At 37.3% G+C, this 17,991-nt stretch overlaps 1 protein-coding gene across 1 annotated transcript in view; it reads left to right on the top strand.

The window, feature by feature from the left end:
* The window catches only part of LOC124722327 (titin homolog), a 296,877-nt gene extending 279,788 nt beyond the window's left edge, over nt 1-17,089 (top strand). Inside the window, exons 19-20 of the mRNA XM_047247504.1 lie at nt 14,751-14,974; nt 15,165-17,089. Coding sequence (XP_047103460.1) covers nt 14,751-14,974; nt 15,165-15,178 — 238 coding nt within the window. The 3' untranslated portion in view covers nt 15,179-17,089. The remainder of the gene's footprint in view (nt 1-14,750; nt 14,975-15,164) is intronic.
* Nucleotides 17,090-17,991: the final 902 nt, after the last annotated feature.

Genomic DNA, 17,991 nt, shown 5'->3' with positions numbered 1-17,991 from the left:
CATGAGTTTCTATCTACATACTGGAATATTTTAAAAAACACAACATTGTTGCATAATGCATGTTGATTCCAAAAACTGGTTGCTTCTGCTTGAGTTTAATGAGTCACTTCATCTTATAGGCTCTTCTATCTTGAAGGATGTGGCTTTTAAAGTATTTAATAAGTTAAGTCATCACTAGTGAACTACTCGCATTCAGGAGGACAACGGTTCAATCCCGTCTCCGGCCATCCTGATTTAGGTTTTCCGTGATTTCCCTAAATCCTTTCAGGCAAATGCCGGGATGGTTCCTTTGAAAGGGCACGGCCGATTTCCTTCCGCGTCCTTCCCTAACCCGAGCTTGCGCTCCGTCTCTAATGACCTCGTTGTCGACGGGACGTTAAACACTAATCTCCTCCCCCTCCACTAGTGAACTCCCATTAAACATATACAACATACTTTGCCCTGATATGTAACTGCCATTGGAACATAATTAAAACAGATTTGTGAGATCATAAAAATTAGAAAATAATACTACCAATCGAAGGTAAGAGTTGAGCTATTATTTTAAGACATAGTTTAATCACTTATGCTCTTTGAAAGAGGAACTGACTGGTGTGAGCTTAAAATGGCAAAAAGGGGGGGGGGGGGGGGAGGTAGGAAAGAGTACACATAAAAAACTAAATATAAATTTAAATTTTATAATGGTGATTTCCATTTGCTGCTTTTTTGAGAAATAGGCTGAATGTCAACATATCCAACATATGGGGTTTACTACTATGGGAGTGCATTTGAAGCAGGATTTCTTCCTATTCATATTTGCACAATTCACGATGAACATTTGCCTAGAATGCCTTTGTGTCAAAAAGTTTTGTGTGTGTGAAATAGTGTTGTAAGCCCAGTTAGAGAATTTCTCACGTTGACATTGAAATATTTATTTTTTGATAAAAATGCATTTATTCTGGTTTATACTTACCTTTAAAGTCAATGCAGTTAAAACATCTTTTGGGTGGGCAAATTCCACCCTTCAAGTGTGATTTATAAAAATACTCATCTGCAACTACTGTACTCTTTATATTACACTCTGCAGTCACACATTTATTTAGATATGATAGTAGGTTCACATCTGATGGTGGCAAATCTTATGAACTGTGTTGTTGCGCGAACACATCCCTCAAATTTCCCATTGTGGAGCACTTATTTTCTTTTGAAATCCATAACTCTTCTTACCTCTTTTTTATTTAGACAGTATAGAAGTTTTTAGTAGCATTAGTAAGTTTTGGTTTACTCTTTGTGAGGTAATCAATAATAATAATAATAATAATAATAATAATAATAATAATAATAATACCTTTTCCACCCCAGAAAATGATAATCATTCAGATGACTGTTTTGAAACTTCCTGATAGTTTAAAACAGTGTCATATACTGGAACTCAAACCTTGAACCCTGTGTTTCATAAGCAGTACTCTTACTGACTGAGGTATGGAAACGTGACTCACAGTGTCATTTCTGTAAGGTTTGTTAAGTAGGAAAGAGGTGCTGCAAATGTGAAGCTCTGAGAGTGGGATGTGAATCGTGCCTGGATAGCTCATTCAAAATATTGTAGCTCATGGAAAGATGAGGTTCCATCATGGCTCACAGTTTTAATCTGCCAGGAAGTGTGAAAACAGCACACACTCTAGCACAGAAACATTCATTCTGAAAAAACTCCTTAGGCTGTGTCTAAGACTTTCCTTTCTTCAAGGAGTGCTAGTCCAGCAAGATTTGCAGGAAAGCTTTTGTGAAATTATCAAAATGGGAGAGTAATACTGGAAGAAGTAAAACTGTCAGGGTTGTTTGTGAGCTATACCCAGATAGCTCAGTCAGTAAGAGCACTGCCCATGAAAGGTGAGATTCCGGCTTTGAGTCCTGATCTGGCACACAGTAATAATCACCATTTTGAAACATGAATTCAACTCTTATCTTTTGTCTGCAGAGCCATTCGTTACTTTAACAGCTGATTCAGTAATTGTGTGAAATGGTGCGCCTATGTCTTATACACAATAAAAAATTGTCATGCAGAATCAGTTGGTACCCTAGAATGGACCACATATCCTTGAGAGATTAAGTCTTTTGTTTCCTTTTGGTCAGCATTCAGCAAATGTGACATTTGTCTTCAATAAAGCTTGTTCATAGTTACTTTTCTGTGTGAAATTTACCATACTCATAAGAAAGAGATGCTCATGGCATCTGCTATTTCATATACCCTGTCTGACAAAATAGTGAAAAGGGTGGGGGGGGGGGGGGTTGGGGGGAGTAGAAAATGAAATGAGACTTCACGGATTGAGAAGGTATGTGATGTTATTTTAATTATTACAAAATTGAGTCAAACTTGGAAAGAACTTGGCAGTGTGACCCCACTTATCAGTATTACGTTGCACCACCTCTGGCCTGGGTGCTTGCACTAATTTCGTTGGGAAGGGTGTCACAAATGTCACACAGCACTGTCCTGTTGAATAATGGCACTATCATACTGTCACACGAGAGAGAACTCATGAGGATCTAGGATGTCCAGTGATGTGCTGTTGTACCACCAGAGTTCCCTCAACAACTACCAGCTGTGAACCGAAGTCATATATAACTGCTCCCCACAGGATGAACACCACTGTGCCTCTCTAAAACATTGCAAGAATGGGACCTCTCCAAGTCATGGCCATGTTGTGGTGAGCATACTGTGCCCATGTGTTACCATCTTTAATGATGACCTCATCACCAAAACGTTGACTATTGTGCTGGACAATGTCCATCTCTGATGCTTAATGGTCACTGAATCTGACTGTCTTGCAGATGACCCTGGTTCAATCCCTAATACTGCCAGGGATTTGTGATTAGTGAGAGAGTTGAAATGGAGTCCACTCAGACTTGTGATGCCAACAGAGGAGCTACTTGAATGAGAAGTAGTGGCTCTAATGTTTGTAAAGAAGCCTGCAGCACCTGGGAGAATGATGTACTGACTCTGCCACCCCCTCCCCCCCCTCCCCCCCCCCCCCACTCAAATACTGCGTCCGAATGATGCTCATAGTAGAGGCCTAGCATTGTGCAGTCCTGTGGACCTGACTGCAAAATTAGTTTTAATGCTGGACAGTATACCCATATTTGATAATCATCAGGTGTTAGACAAATCCTGCACTAATCGGTGAAGAGACCCCTACATTATTGATCCAGGTTCCATTTCAGGTGTTCCCTTCCCCACCTTTATGCATCAAAGAGTCCAGAATGTGGACTGTTGTTTGCAATGGGCCAAACTGATCATATGGAGATGATTATGTACTCTTTGGTTTAATACAGCTCTCCCTGTTGCCTCCAAAAGGCAGCCCACAATTCTGCTGCATTGTGCTTGGGTACCTTTGACCCATAACTTATAGGTAGCTGTCATCAGCTGGTGGTGTTCACTTTAAGTGTTCATCATGAGGCAGAGCTTCAGTGTGCTGTGTCTCACAGTAGTAGTTGAGTGTTTGAATTTAATCAGTATAATGTTCACCAGTTAGGTAGGTAATGTCCAGTACTGATGAAATTTCTTGTTACAAAATCACAATGTACCCGTGGCTATGCTTGAAATGGTCCTTCAAAGAATGCTGACAGACCAAACAGTGTACTCAAGTCTCATTGTATCAGTCATGATGGGAAGCACTGCACTGAAAATGCAGATTTACAGTGTATATAACAATTTACTATGTGAAAAGGGTTTTGAGAAAGAGACTGAAAAGAAATCTATGCAATTTGTGATGGTGGGACAAAACATTTTTTGAGCAGTGTATATGAACCCTTTAACTAAATGTTGAGTGGGGAATAGAGGCGAGATCTGCAATGCCTTAGATAATTCACATGCAGATTTCAAAGAATCAGTGGTCAGCTTCACAAAGGACATGCCTCACTATTCTTCTATAAGTCTCTATCAACTTATTAAACTGATGACACATCAGGATGCTGTATTTCCCCATATTCACAAGAAATATTTGCACAACACATTACATTTATCCTGTCATCTCTCATTTTGATTAACTTCCTGTGAATATTTCTGATACTGTCTCATAATTAAATTATGATAATCTATCTAGTTACCATACAGGTCCTCCTCTTACATTCGGTGTAGGAGTGATCTGACCCACTGTTAGAATGCTTGGTAGGCAGATATAATGTGCAGATTTTTTCTACAAATACTAGCAGAAAACCTGACGGTCATTACAACTGCCAACATGCTACTGTTATGCTGATATGTCATTTTCGCTCGTGTTAACACCAGTTTGAAAAAAGAAGGAAGATTAGGTCTTAAAAATTGTCAGTGTCAAGTCATTATGGAGAGAAAGGGAAGGAAGAGCAGTAAGCATTTACAAAGTAGCCATTTTTATATATATGAGGTAATACCCAAAATCATCATTTTTAGTAGGTTAGCACTGATCTTAATTTGTTGTAGTAATTGTATAGAAGTAGCCTAGAGTGGCTGTTTCTACCAGTAGCTGTTTAACATAATTCCATATCCCCGAAGATTCCTTCATGATGGGACAGAAGGAGCTCATTGTGTTAATCAGTGATATGAATTAATATTAAATGTGCACACATTCTTACTCATTTTAAACTGACATAATGGCCAATACAAATTCCACTATGACTGTGATTTTCCATTTGTTGGTTTTAAACACTTATTCAGCATCTCTCCATAATGAGTGAGATATTGAGCTCAATAAAATAACAGAGACTAATATTAAGGATGTTTTCTCTTACTCTAGATGGTGTATATTATTCACTGATTATGGCTCACCCATTAAAACTGTATTCTGGACCAAGAGTCAAATCTATGTTCCTGCCTTTCATGGACAGTGTGCTACCTAGTACACCATCTAAGCATATCTCATAGAAGTAACTCAGAGCTTAAAGTTGTCATGAGTTTCTCACCTCGTATTCCTAGTAAGGTGGTGTAGTGGTAAGATACTAGACTCACTTTTTGGAGTACAGCAATTAAAATCAAATTAATGATAATCTCTTTTTCACTGTCATTTTTGTGAAAAACTATTTCATGAGTACTTGAAATTTTCTCTGATATTTTTGTCATCAGACCTAAGTTCTTCCCATGAAGACGAGGTGCTGAGCTTTTCCCCTATACAGTAAGTACATTTTTATGTAGATTGAAGGTTGAAGGGGGGAGGGGGGGGGGAGAAAGGAAAGGAAGGAGAAGGGATTACTGATGTCAGCTGCATTGGTACATTACGCAGAATCAGCGGCAATGAGTGAAAATGTGACCGAACCAGGATTCGAATCCGGTGTCTCCTGCTTACTAGGCAGGTGCGTTAACCGCTGCACCATCCAGGGCACAGTGTTATTGCAACTGCGCAGAACATCTTGGCATGCCTCATGGCTGACCCACATTCCCACCAGACACCACCTATCCAGACATGTCCAAAAGAATAAACACAATGCATTCATATAAGTACATTTGTAAATGGTTAGTCAGTTAAATAGTGCTTATTCCTGGGAAAACATTAATTGTGTAACCCAGCAATATAGTTCCTTTTTATCATTAAATTATCAATTATTAAAACTTTTTCTGAACCCTTTTAGACTATGTGCACAGTTTTTTAATTTGTTGCAGTTTGTAGTCTTTTGGGTTTCTTTTCCTAGCATTACTTTCTCCAATTTATTCTTACCCACATTTTACTGTGCACGGTCATAGCTTCCCCATGAAGTTTTCTGGTTTTATTTTCATGTTTTTCTCACCTGATGTTATATGTTATTTTCTTTTGCCTTTTCCATGTTTATGTGGGCTTAAATTATTGAATTCACCTGTGGAGTTAAAACGGGCACTATGTTCAAAAAGAAGGTATGCTTCTGTGTTAGTATCAAGATAATTTCAACATTATTTGCTATGAGTAATTCATTTCTGTGGTGTTATTTATATGATATTGGAATATACACTGTTCTGTTGCAATTGATGTGACCCCTGTCAAAAGCCTGAATAACCACACTTTGCAATGTGAACCACTGGAAGATATGCAGGAAGAGAATCAGTGGGGTTCTGGAAGGTACTGACAGGGATGTGGAGCCATGCAGACTCCAGTGCTGTGGCTGGCTGCGATAAGCTTCTCGGTTGAGGATCCATGGTGCAAACAGCTTGACTGATGTGGCCCTATGCTTTCTTGATAGGATTTAAATCCAGGGAGTTTGGTGGCCAGGGGAGTTCGGTGAACTCATCATTGTGTTCCTTGAGCCACGCATGTAAACTGCAAGCTGTGTGACGCATTGCATTGCCCTGTTGCTGGATGACATCATGCCGAAGAATGACAATAATGTAGGGGTGGACATGATGCCCAATGGTAAATGCATACTTGCATTGATCCATTGTGCCTTCCAGAATGGCAAGATCACTCAGGGAATGCCTTCCAGCCTGGACCATTCTGATGATTGTCACAGGGTGTTTGTTTTCAGACACTTCATGCCATAGATGCCAATACCCATTCGTAAGATGTAGCATAAAACATGATTCATCCAAAAAGTCCACCTGTCGCCACTCAGCGGATGTCCAGTTGCGGTATTGGTATGCAAATTCCAGCCTTTGTTGCCATCTAACAGAAGTTAGCATGGGTGCATGAACCAACCGCCTGTTGTGGAAGCTCTTATGCAACAATGTTTGCTGAGCAGTCATTGAGGAGGCACTGGTGGTAGCCCCGTGGTTCATCAGGGTGGTCAGTTGCTCAGTTGTCGCATGTCTGTTTACCTGCACTCATCTCTGCAGCTGTTGATCATCCTCATCATTTATGTCCCGTGGTGCATCATGGTTGCTTCAGTGCCCGTTTTGGATAGCACCATTTTGTCATGCATGGTATATTTTAACCATGATGGCACATGAACAGTTTACAAACTTAGTTGCTTCTGAAATGCTTCCATGGTTGTCCTGAACTCTAGTGATAATGCCATTTTTAGTGTCAGATGAATTGCTCCCTTTCTACATTTTGACAACGGCTGTACTGTTTTCTGTGTCCCCCAACATTCTTTATGTACCCTCCACTGCTAGTGCTGCCACCTGCAACTGGTTATTGCATGTTGCTGTTGAACATAGGTGGTAGTCACATTAATGTGACAAGACTGTGTATGTGATATGGAATTGGGCGGAATACAAACAGTGGAAACAGTAAAGATAACCACCCATTTTATAGTAGAGGCATTGAATGGCAGGCACAAAAGCCTAACTTAACTCATAGCTAAGCTGTGTTAACATTTCGTTGATGTTCTACATGTCTATATTGTATTCAGCAATAGTAAACATTGTCAGCTATTCATCGCAGCTGGTATTTGCAAACTGAAATTGATTTGATTGCTGTGTGTTTATGGGTGTATCTTTAATAATACACTGGATGTATCATAAATACTTCAGCAAATACTGCCACCTTGCCAGTAGTGACTGACCTGCACATTGATGTCCTCCCTACCTCAATACACCACTTTTGTCGTACTGATTCCAGCTGTATGAATGCCTGTTGTTTTTTGTGAATCACTTTAGAGGTTTTGGTAGTGAGTGGACATCTTGTGTGTAGAAATGTGCCAGCACATTCCATCCTTACTCTCAACAGACTCAAACTACTGTTTGAAACAGATAACAAAGAGGATACAGTTTTATACATCTGCCTTACTAAATTTTGTGGCATAGCAATAAATGGGTGGATATTTTGAGTTGGAGATAGTACATAAATGAAAACTGGTATGTGGACCCTCAGGTTAAAAACGTGTGCGCCTCAGTGCGCACAGGAGCCTACATACATGCGCAGCTTTTTAAGCTGTAGCCCCATTGGGGTGAGTGGGCGAGATGGATGTGCAGTAGGGAGGGCCAAATGGAAATGTAGGGCAGGTACTGGGAATGGGAGGGACAGCAACAGAGGGGATGTGAATACAGTATCTGCAAGAGATTGCCCTGGTACTGTTAGAGGCAGTAGTCTGTTGCAGGTGATGGGGCTAGGACAAAGTAGAGGATAGGCTAGATGGAAACATCACTGAGAGAACAACATGAATCAGAAACCAAGAGCTCATATGTCTATAAACTAAACCAAAGTGAGGTGGCTGGAAACAAATATTAAGGTATACAAAGTTGATTGGGTGTGGGGGGTTTTAGGAAATGAGACTGAGATAAAAAGGGGACAAGGTAGGTGTAAGCTAAATATTGATAGAGATAGAAGCCAGAGGGATTGTGAGGCTGAAGAATCTGTTGGAGGGACATTTGCGACCTGTGTAATTCAGAGAAAAGCTGTCATTGGAGTGGGAGGATAAGGTGACACAAACTGCGAAGTAGTCATATGATGCCTGTGTCCGGGAAATCAGTTTCTGCAGGAACTGGTTTGTAGGCAATGGTGATGGACAGAACCAGAAGCCTTGGAGGTCTTTGTATAAGGAAGGACGACATCCAGAAAAGGAAATTCGTATCATCAAGCTTTTGGGAGATTCCATTAGTTCAGTACCATTTCAGGGACAGGACATGAGACTGAGTTTGGGCAAGGTGTAGGTATGCTTTCCTAAATTAATTTAGGTAGATGAAGCAAAGGTCTGTGGTCAAGTCAGGAATGGGATATTGTTACAGGGAAATAGAGGAAATGTTAAGGAGTTCAGGAAATGAATAATGGGAAAGTAAACACAGAGACTAGACATTGAAAATTGATAAGTATAGGAAATAGATCAATATAAAACAGTGAATAACTGTTTATTGATGAGATACAAATGGATCGAATCAGTTCGTATAAATTTTTTGGAGTAACTGTGCAGATAGATAGTAACACTGATGGTTACTATGTTTTTCGGTTTTGTTCCTGCCTATGCCTCATACATTATGATCTCCATGTTATCGAATCAGTGTATGGAATTTCTTTCTGGCACTAGCCTCTTTTATTCCTTGTTAAAATGCTTCTTATTTTAATGCAGAGTTGTCATACAAGTCTAGTCAGGTTATCCATTCTTAGGTTCTTCCTTAGTCCTGAACTCCCTTTACGACTTTAGTATCATATTAACTCAACTTGTAATTAAATTAGAGAAAAACGTAAAGTTTTTCTGTTGTACGAACTTGGAAAGTTTTATTCTGCTTCCTTAATCAAGTTCTACATGCTCTCCCCCTTGAGGCACACACAGTATCTATTCAGTGTTCCAACTCGGTCCTAACCCTTTCTAATGTGTCAGTGTCAACTGTCTCAATAGCTTAGATTATTCTTGCTTTCAAATTAGTAACGTCATGTATAAGCATTGTTGTGTTATTCATCTGGTTTGATTTCCTGAAATCTGTACACTTACAGAGTACTGTTGTACAAGGGATTCACAGTTGTTTTTTTTATGTGTTACGAACAAACTTCAAACTTGGGTGTTTGGCTTAGTTTCAGTAAGCCAAGCCACATATAATGCCTTTTCCTGTGCAGATATCATCCTTCGATTCATTTATGGTGCTCGTACCACATTTCAGTGACAAAGAAGAAACTTTTGTTCAGTTTTGTTGCTCGTTTCACTTGGAAAGGCAAAATATTCATTCATTACTTTACACAGAAAACTTTTTGAGGTGATGTGTCAGACAGACTTTACTTTTTCTCTAGGTTACTGACTGACAGAGTCACATGAAGTTGAAGTGGTAAAGTGCCTTCTGGGACACACTGTATGTTCCAAAGTGGCATTCTTTTTTTAACACAATCATCCAGTCATCCTTATTTGGGTTTACATGGTTTCCCTGTATTATTTCAGGTGATGGTCAATGTGATTTCTTTTGCAGGCTATGAATATTTACTCCCGATCCATGTCCAACCAACTGCTTGATCTATAATTATCTCAATGGCTCAACTCTATCCTTTCTCCTTTGGGACTCTTTGCTAATAACAACTTAATGGCTTTGAGAAATCATTGCTATGGGTAATACAGACAAAAATTCCAGCTTATCTGTCCCAGGTTTTTTTATCACTGCTTTTAATTTTTTCCTAGTTTTTTTTTTCCAGTGTTCTATCTCAAAACATTTTAATGCCATTTTAGAATTTTTCATCCTTGGTATCCAGCACTCTGTAGAGCTTTTTTAAGTCGTGTTCAGAGTTAAGTGTTGTCAGCAATAGGATTACAGCATCCATAAGTAGCATGAGTGTGGCACCTTCATACTGTTTGTTTCAAACATGTTGGAAGATTGTATTGGTTTTCAGTGTAGACACTATGCGTGATAACAAAATAAAAAATCCTGCCTGTATTTCCCTATTACCCATTGTTTGGGACAAATTGGTAGTTGTAGTTTTATTCCATGGCTGTGTGGAATATAATGACTCTGGTTACAAATCTGGTCAACTACTTCTGAAATCTGAGAGCATCAACAAATATGCAGAGGAGATAGATTTTCTGTTCCTTATACATCTGTCATTTTGTGGGAAAATGGATAAGGTTTCATCTGGTAGACAAAATATGAAGACATGCTGAAAAGTAATGCTTCCAGGTTTTTCTTAAAGCTTTATATAATCATTATTGACATTCTACATTTTTATTCCTTATGTGTACATATTTGCAGCCTTATGCTGCTAGACTGCTCAGCATTGTAGTGTATAACATCATAGTGTGTAATGTAAGTATACCATTTTGTGAGGAATAGCATGCTGTAATAAAGTTTCATATTGGAAGCGTTCATCCACTCATGGAGCACCCTCCCCTTCAGCATGACAATGCCAGACTGCACATGAGCACTGTGACATCTGCAACAATACAGTGCCTTGGGTTCAGCATAATCAGTCATCCTCCATACAGCCCATATTTGGCCCCATGGATTTTCATCTGTTTCGGAAACTTAAAGAATGCCTTTGAGGACTTCACTTTGATAGTGATGAAGCAGTGCAAGCACAGATGAGGTTGCGGCTTTGTCAACACAGTCAAACATTCTACAGTGACAGTATCAACAAAGTGGTCTCAATTGGGAGAAATGTATTCATCGCCAGGGTGACTGTTGAAAAATAAATATTTGGACATGAAGGGTAAATATGAAAATTGTAAATAATGTTTTTGTTTTAATTAAAAAGCTTAAAGAGTTTTCACATAAATAATTTGGAGGCATTACTTTTCACACACCTCCTAATTAGTTTTATTTTATTGCCAATAAAGTGAGAGAAAGATTTGGTGCTTGCACTTACAGAAACTTATTATTAGCAAATAATTCATGGAAATTCAAGTTAGTATTCATGGGGAAGAATAGAATATCATGGATACTTGAAATACTATGGGATAGTGAACATTTTACAGCTATCCGCAGAATCCATGTACTCATCATACACCTTTCCCATGCCCCCCCTCCTCTGGAGGTATGTGTGCTATGTGTTGCAGTAAAAGTAAATTCGTATACCGCAGTTGTCTAAGAGACTCCGGGGGTAGGTTCATTCACATAATAAGGAAAGGTTTTTCTTCCTTTGCGCCCAGTCAGGTTTCCTTCACACTTCTTGTGTGTGCATGATGATGATAGAAGAGAGAGGGTGAAAATAGTACCAGCACATAGCATACTTCCCTTGAACAGCACTGAGGGGGCTATCAGCCTTAATGTTCACATCCGACAGACTTATCATCAATGGTGTAACATGCCCTCATTCGATGAGATAGTGGGGAGGGGTTTGGGATTTAATCCAGGAAATTGGCACAAAGTGTGGTGATCAGGAGCTTTGCATCAACAACTCTCCTCCCCTTGCCAGGCAAATATTAAGAATGAAAAGTTATTCGAACACCAGGATTCGCACTGGCATACCTCAGAGTCGAGTGCCACTGGTAGATTTGTATTTGGGAGGCAGAGTTTTTATGAATAAAGTAGTATAGCTGGTTTTGTCAACCAGTATAAAAATAGAAGAGAACAAAGAAAAAATCACTCTTGAGGAAATCAGCAAAACCTAAACAATGTATCACTAGTCTGAGAAATTATTACACTGAATACTGTGATAGGTAATTATTTGTTGCAAGAATTCATCATAGATAGTGGATTATAGAACACTCATAGATGGCAAACATGATTGCAAACATTTCATATAAGACTAAAAGAAGCCATCAGTAAAAGAACATGGAATAACTAGAGAGCAACCATAGTAACACAATCTGCAGTAGCAAATTTCAAAGACACTTTATTTTGTATACAATAAGAAGATGGAAAATGAATCCTTGTATAATCAATACTTTCTACCCACCGAAAAGACATGCTGATAGGAATAATTTAATAAATTACTCAGTTTCTACATGTAAGTGATTTCATATATCAGGAAAGAGGGTCAATAAATTGTGGAAGAGGCCAAGAAGAAGAATATTTTCTGAATGAAGCCGTCTATATTGCTTAATGTATTTTCGCTGCTAGTTGATGCCCTGCTTGGGCACATGTTTATTGTAGCTTAACTTTATGAGTTTTGAGTTCATTCTGATAATAAGCTAAATATAGGGAGATATTGGGTTGGTGCATAAGCTCATATTATTTTTCCATAATTTTAATATAACAGATACACATGGCAGAGGTTTCAGTCATCAATAATATATTCTCCTTTGGTATTTACTATGGTCTGCCAATGCTGTGATAATTTTACAATTCTGCGACTGTAGAAATCGTGTGGTTTTGAAGTGAAGAACTCATCGACCAATGTTCAGAGTGCATTTTCATCCACAAAGGAAGTTCGATGAAGGTAGTTTGATAGAGAGTGGAAAAGGTGAAAATCTGAGGATGTAACATCAGATGAATTAAGATGGGTGTGGAATGACTTCCCAACCCAACAATTGTATCATGTTTTTTGTCAGTCTAGCAGAATGAGGACGGGTGTTATTGTGGAGTAGCATCACTTCATGCAGTCTTCCTGGTTGTTGTTCTTGGATTGCATTTGCAAGACAATTCAGTTGTTGACAATAAATATCAGCCATGATGGTTACACCTCGGGGAAGCAATTCGTAGTGTACCACACCATATCTGTCCCACAGATGCATATCTTTGTCTTTTGAGGCTGCACACAGGTCTTTGTATTGGGAATTGCTGCTTTGTTTGTGCTCAGCCATTCCTTTCTTTTCCTTATGTTAGCATAAAGACACCATTTCTTGGAACCAATAAGATACAGGATAGAAATGGTCAGTGTTGTTCACGAGCCAGTTGATGATGAGCAAGTGAAGATGTACATATGGCCACCCACTGATTTTTGTGATTTTGGCTTAGAGCATACAGTACCAAACACCAAATTTTTGAACCGTCTTCATTGCATGCAAATGTGGCATGAAGTGGAACCATCACAATTCATCACATTTACCAGTTCTCGAGTATCTGACATGGATCATTGTGTCAAGTTATCTTCCATTAGGAATATGGGTGCACTCAACGACTGTGATATGACTTTCAAATGATAGAGCACAGCAATCAGCATCCTTTTCTTCCAGGTTTTATTAGGCAAATCTAGATTTTGGCTAGTATCTAGCCATTAACAATGCACTATTTCATAGTATCAATGCACATCTGAGTAGGTCAATCCCCTGTCGTTCAGGCTTTTGTTACAGTTCATTAAAGAAAAGCCTGAACAACAGGGGACTGATGTACTAAGACATGCATTGATACTATGAAATAGTGCATTGTAATGGCCAGCCACTAACTGAAATCTAGATTTGCCTAATAAAACCTGAAAGAAAAGGACAACTGATTGCTGTGCTCCATCATTTGAAAGATGGATCACTGTGGATTAATGCATTTAAACAATCTTCATCAAACCCCAAAAGTCTTTCCGAAAGTGAAGAGCCGCTAATGTAAAAATGATCCTCCTCAAATTGAGAGAACCATTTTCTTGCTGTGGTGTGTCCGATGGCATTATCCCTATAGAAGGTGAAAATGTTTCTGGCTGCCTTTGCTTCTGTCACCCTCTATGGAACTCAAACAGAAGAATATGATGGAAATGTTCTGATTTCTCCACTTCACTCCATTTTATAGTGTCCACAGCTCTGCTCACCATCTCTAAACGACAAAATGACAACTCAAATAGCAACAGTTAACTACAAATAAAAAAGGATCAATCAATAAATAAACCCATAGCAACTGGAATACCAACAAGCAAAACAAAAATGCCACAAACTTATGCATCGACTTATTATATCCTTAGTTTGTTGCGTCATTGACATAAAATATTTAACATTTTTATTATGTTATTTTAATATTACAGGTTTTAAAATTTTTGTTTGCTAAGTATGTAATACACTTCCTTTTTTTAAATTTAATTTATGTATTTATAACATCAATTAAAGTTGTACAAGATCTACCACAATAAAAAGTAGTCACTGCAGCACAAGCACAATAAAGATAGTTTAATGTAAAACTTTTGGAGCCAATGATTCCTCCTTCAAAAGCAAAGTGTAAAGAGGAGAAAAGAAAAGGAGCATAAGATTCTTTCTTAAAAGTTAGACTCACACCGAATATATACAAAGAGTAAGAGACAATGTAATAAAGTGGGATGGAAATTAAGAATTAATAATTTTTTTAGTCCTAAGTTGCATCACATTCTAAGTTTTATTCTTTTTGATTATAGTTTTTACATTCTTTTCTGCTGGCTCCTCTTTTCCCTACTCCACAAAAGATAGGCCTCTAGTTCGCAAAGTTCAGTATTTAACTATCCTTCTTTATTTTATTTTTGTTGTGTTGGTACCATCATTTGTGTACACCAGAAGTTCTTTTCTATATTTTCACTTAAAATTAAATTTTGTTTTGCCCATTTTTGTAAAATATTCAATTGATTTATTCAAAATGGAAATATTTGTTTTTGCAGGAAGCAAAGTAATACATTAGAGATCAGCACAAGCAATACAACACAACAAGCCATAGATTCAACAGAGTTCGAACAAATTTTGGACTTAAACCGCATTCAGGCTACAGGGAAGCTGGCAAATGAAGATAATGTTAACTCAAATATCATGACTAATGGTCCCAATGCTCCCATTATTGCTTTTCAGGACAATCTGTCCAAGAAACAGGATACAAATTCTGTAACTGGTAAGTCAAAGCTGGAACTGCAAGAATTCTGAATTGGTGTTTGAAAGAGGCTGAAGGTGGGAGAGCAATATTTAATTCTATGACTGTACAAATAAAGATGGAAGCTAATTGATTTTCAGTGTTATATGTTCCTTTTTTTACATATTTTGTAATGAATTTTTAATATATTTTCAATTTTTATATCTTTCAGACCTGCTATCATAGTGCATTCTACTACACAATTCAAGAAGTGACAAATGAAGAAATTCCTTGCTTACTGCATCAGATACGAATGTGTAATGTAAATAAATTGAGAAATTGTGTCTGGATAAGACTGATTCAAGACTGGATGGTGATCTTTAAGAGTGAGAAAAACCATGTTAATATAATGATGTTACTGTTTAATGATAATATTAATCATAGTAATAACAGAAGTGATACTGCGCAACATGTTATGGAAGAAGACCTATATCATACTCAGCTGCATCACATTTTATTTTTTACCAACACATCTTGTGAATGTTTGAATCTGTACTAAAAAGGAAAACAGATATAAATGTGCACAAAATTAAGAAGCTATGACACTCTGAAAATGCGCTTTGTGTATAATTAGAAAATAATTTTAAAATGAAACCTGGTTTGTTGTCTGTAAATCTAACTATTGTATACTGGTAAAGTCAAAATAGCTTCAGAAAACTAGTATGCTTCCACTTTTGTTATTATTTACTTACAAAATTCTGCTGTGTGTGCATTTTATTTTATTTTCAAGTTATCATTGGTGTATTATCTAATTTATAATGTTGCAGTTGTTGTTTTGGATGTATCATTTAATATTAAAACTCATGAACAGTTTTAGTAATAAAATATTTACTCCCTAGTCAGCCAAACATAAGCACTGTGCAATTTGTAAACCAAGGATGTTGTATATGTTCTGAGTGATGAGTTCACATTTGTTGTTAATATTATAATTTTTCAAAACTGAGTCGTATAAATAATAATGATGTTGGTGACAATGGAAACAACATACATAGTATTTTCCACAGTTGTTCATTATGCACTCAGTCATTTAATGTTACAAAACACAGTGAGAATTTTACATTATATGAGAAAACTACCACTCCCACTCCCCGTCATTCAGTATTATGACGGTTTTGACTTTCCTGTTTAGCAATATTAAGAAATTCATTGACGATATTTTGCAGCTATATGTTTTACTTTGACATCACAATTGTATCAGCAGTCGTATTTGAACAATTGTAAAATTATTGCTTATTGTGCAATGAAAAAGGGGCACATTAACTATTTCAAATTAAGTGAAGAAAGAATTTTCAACTCCATGAATTAAGTACATGTTTTGTCTGTATGCTAAATTGTTGTGAAAGTAATTCCACTTCATAATTTGTTTTATTGGTATCAATATTTCAGTTGTTAGTTATGAAACTGATTTTAATGCATGTATTTATTTACAAAATTTTAATCAGATCGTTGTTCACTTTGGGGTATTTGATTGTAAAATTTATATTTACTCAGTAACAAATGATATGAGTCGCCTAAGAATCTATATTTAATGTTATGAAAACTAATAAAATTGTGAGACAGACATCATATAATAGGTTTATAAAAAAAATAAATATTTTTTGGAAAATTTGTTCCTAGGCCCAAGTTGTATACACTGTAACTAGGTTAACTATTAATTCCTCTAAACCACATAACTGAAACATTAATTTTGTCTAATCATTGTGTAATTTAACATATTTTTTGTTTTAAACTTGCTAAGTTATTGAATTTCATTTTTCACAGCTATTTAATTTCAACAAAATTAGATTTCATATATTCACCACTTTAAAATGTTTCTTGTAATACTAAGCCACGTAAATACAGACATATTTCAGTGATGATGTTGAAATACTGGACCATATGCTGATACTAAAACTCAACAGTAGGCAATATTTTGTTGCGGAATAATTGTGGAAACAATTGAATGGTAAAAGAAATGGGTGCTGAATAATTGCAGCTCAGTATGTTGTTACTCTAAATGCATTAACTGAAATGTATCAGTATTCCCCCTCCAATATGCCATTGATTTTACAGCTTTTGGAATTGCTGACTTTAAAATAAAAATTTTTGCCTACTCAATAAGTTGTTTGATTCATATTGTATTGCCATTTTCCTTTTGTGTCAAATGTTACTCAAAGCAATTCATCGAATACATTAGGAGACTCATAAAAGTTGTCAGCTTACTTTCATTTTGCTTACTTCTGCACATGTGTCAGTGACAACAATGAAAAACTTATTTACAGGAAAAGTGTGGAATGCAGTGCTGTAGTGAAGGGGTTATTAAATAGTAACAGCCCCACACAGTTATATTTGCAATTAATTGCTCTGTGAACTGGAAATTATTGCAAACATCATGTGATCAGCAGTCTGTTGAATGAGGACTGTTGTATCACCAGACTTAGCAAATGGTTAGCCTTCTTTCCAAAAGAGATCATGCCTGTAAACAGGATGAAATGTGCAAACTGTACTTTGAACTCAACAAGAACAGTCCAGTAGTAGCTCTAAGGAAGGAAAGTTAAGAGTTAATGTTAAACTGACATAAGATCACAGACAGAATGCTATTAGCTCAGTTCTATAGGTTGGAGAAAGAAATTGCCAATAGCATATTTCAGGAAGCCAGCGTGTGATTTACTTTCCGTAATTTAGGCAAACCTAAATCTGGATGACTGGACAGGGGATTCAGGTTGCAAGTCCTGTGTCTTAATTGTCTCAGTTACTGTGCCACACCACCACACACTGTGCAGCTTTAGGACTTCATTACAAGGGTGTACACTGACATTCTCTCTCTCTCTCTCTCTCTCTCTCTCTCTCTCTCTCTGGTTTCACAACATCCAACAGCTCTGATGTTGTTTGCTTTTTAATTTGGGATTACTAAGACATAAATTATTTTCTACTTTGAAACTTGCAGTCTCTTCATTGAGGATTCTGAATGGCAGTATGCTGTTCATGTGGATCATTTGTGAAAGAGCATGTTTTACAAA

This window comes from Schistocerca piceifrons, chromosome X (assembly GCF_021461385.2).
Source record: "Schistocerca piceifrons isolate TAMUIC-IGC-003096 chromosome X, iqSchPice1.1, whole genome shotgun sequence".
In the NCBI taxonomy this organism is placed as follows: domain Eukaryota; kingdom Metazoa; phylum Arthropoda; class Insecta; order Orthoptera; family Acrididae; genus Schistocerca; species Schistocerca piceifrons.
Note: the sequence above shows the minus strand (reverse complement) of the source record. Positions and strands in the feature narration are given on the sequence as shown.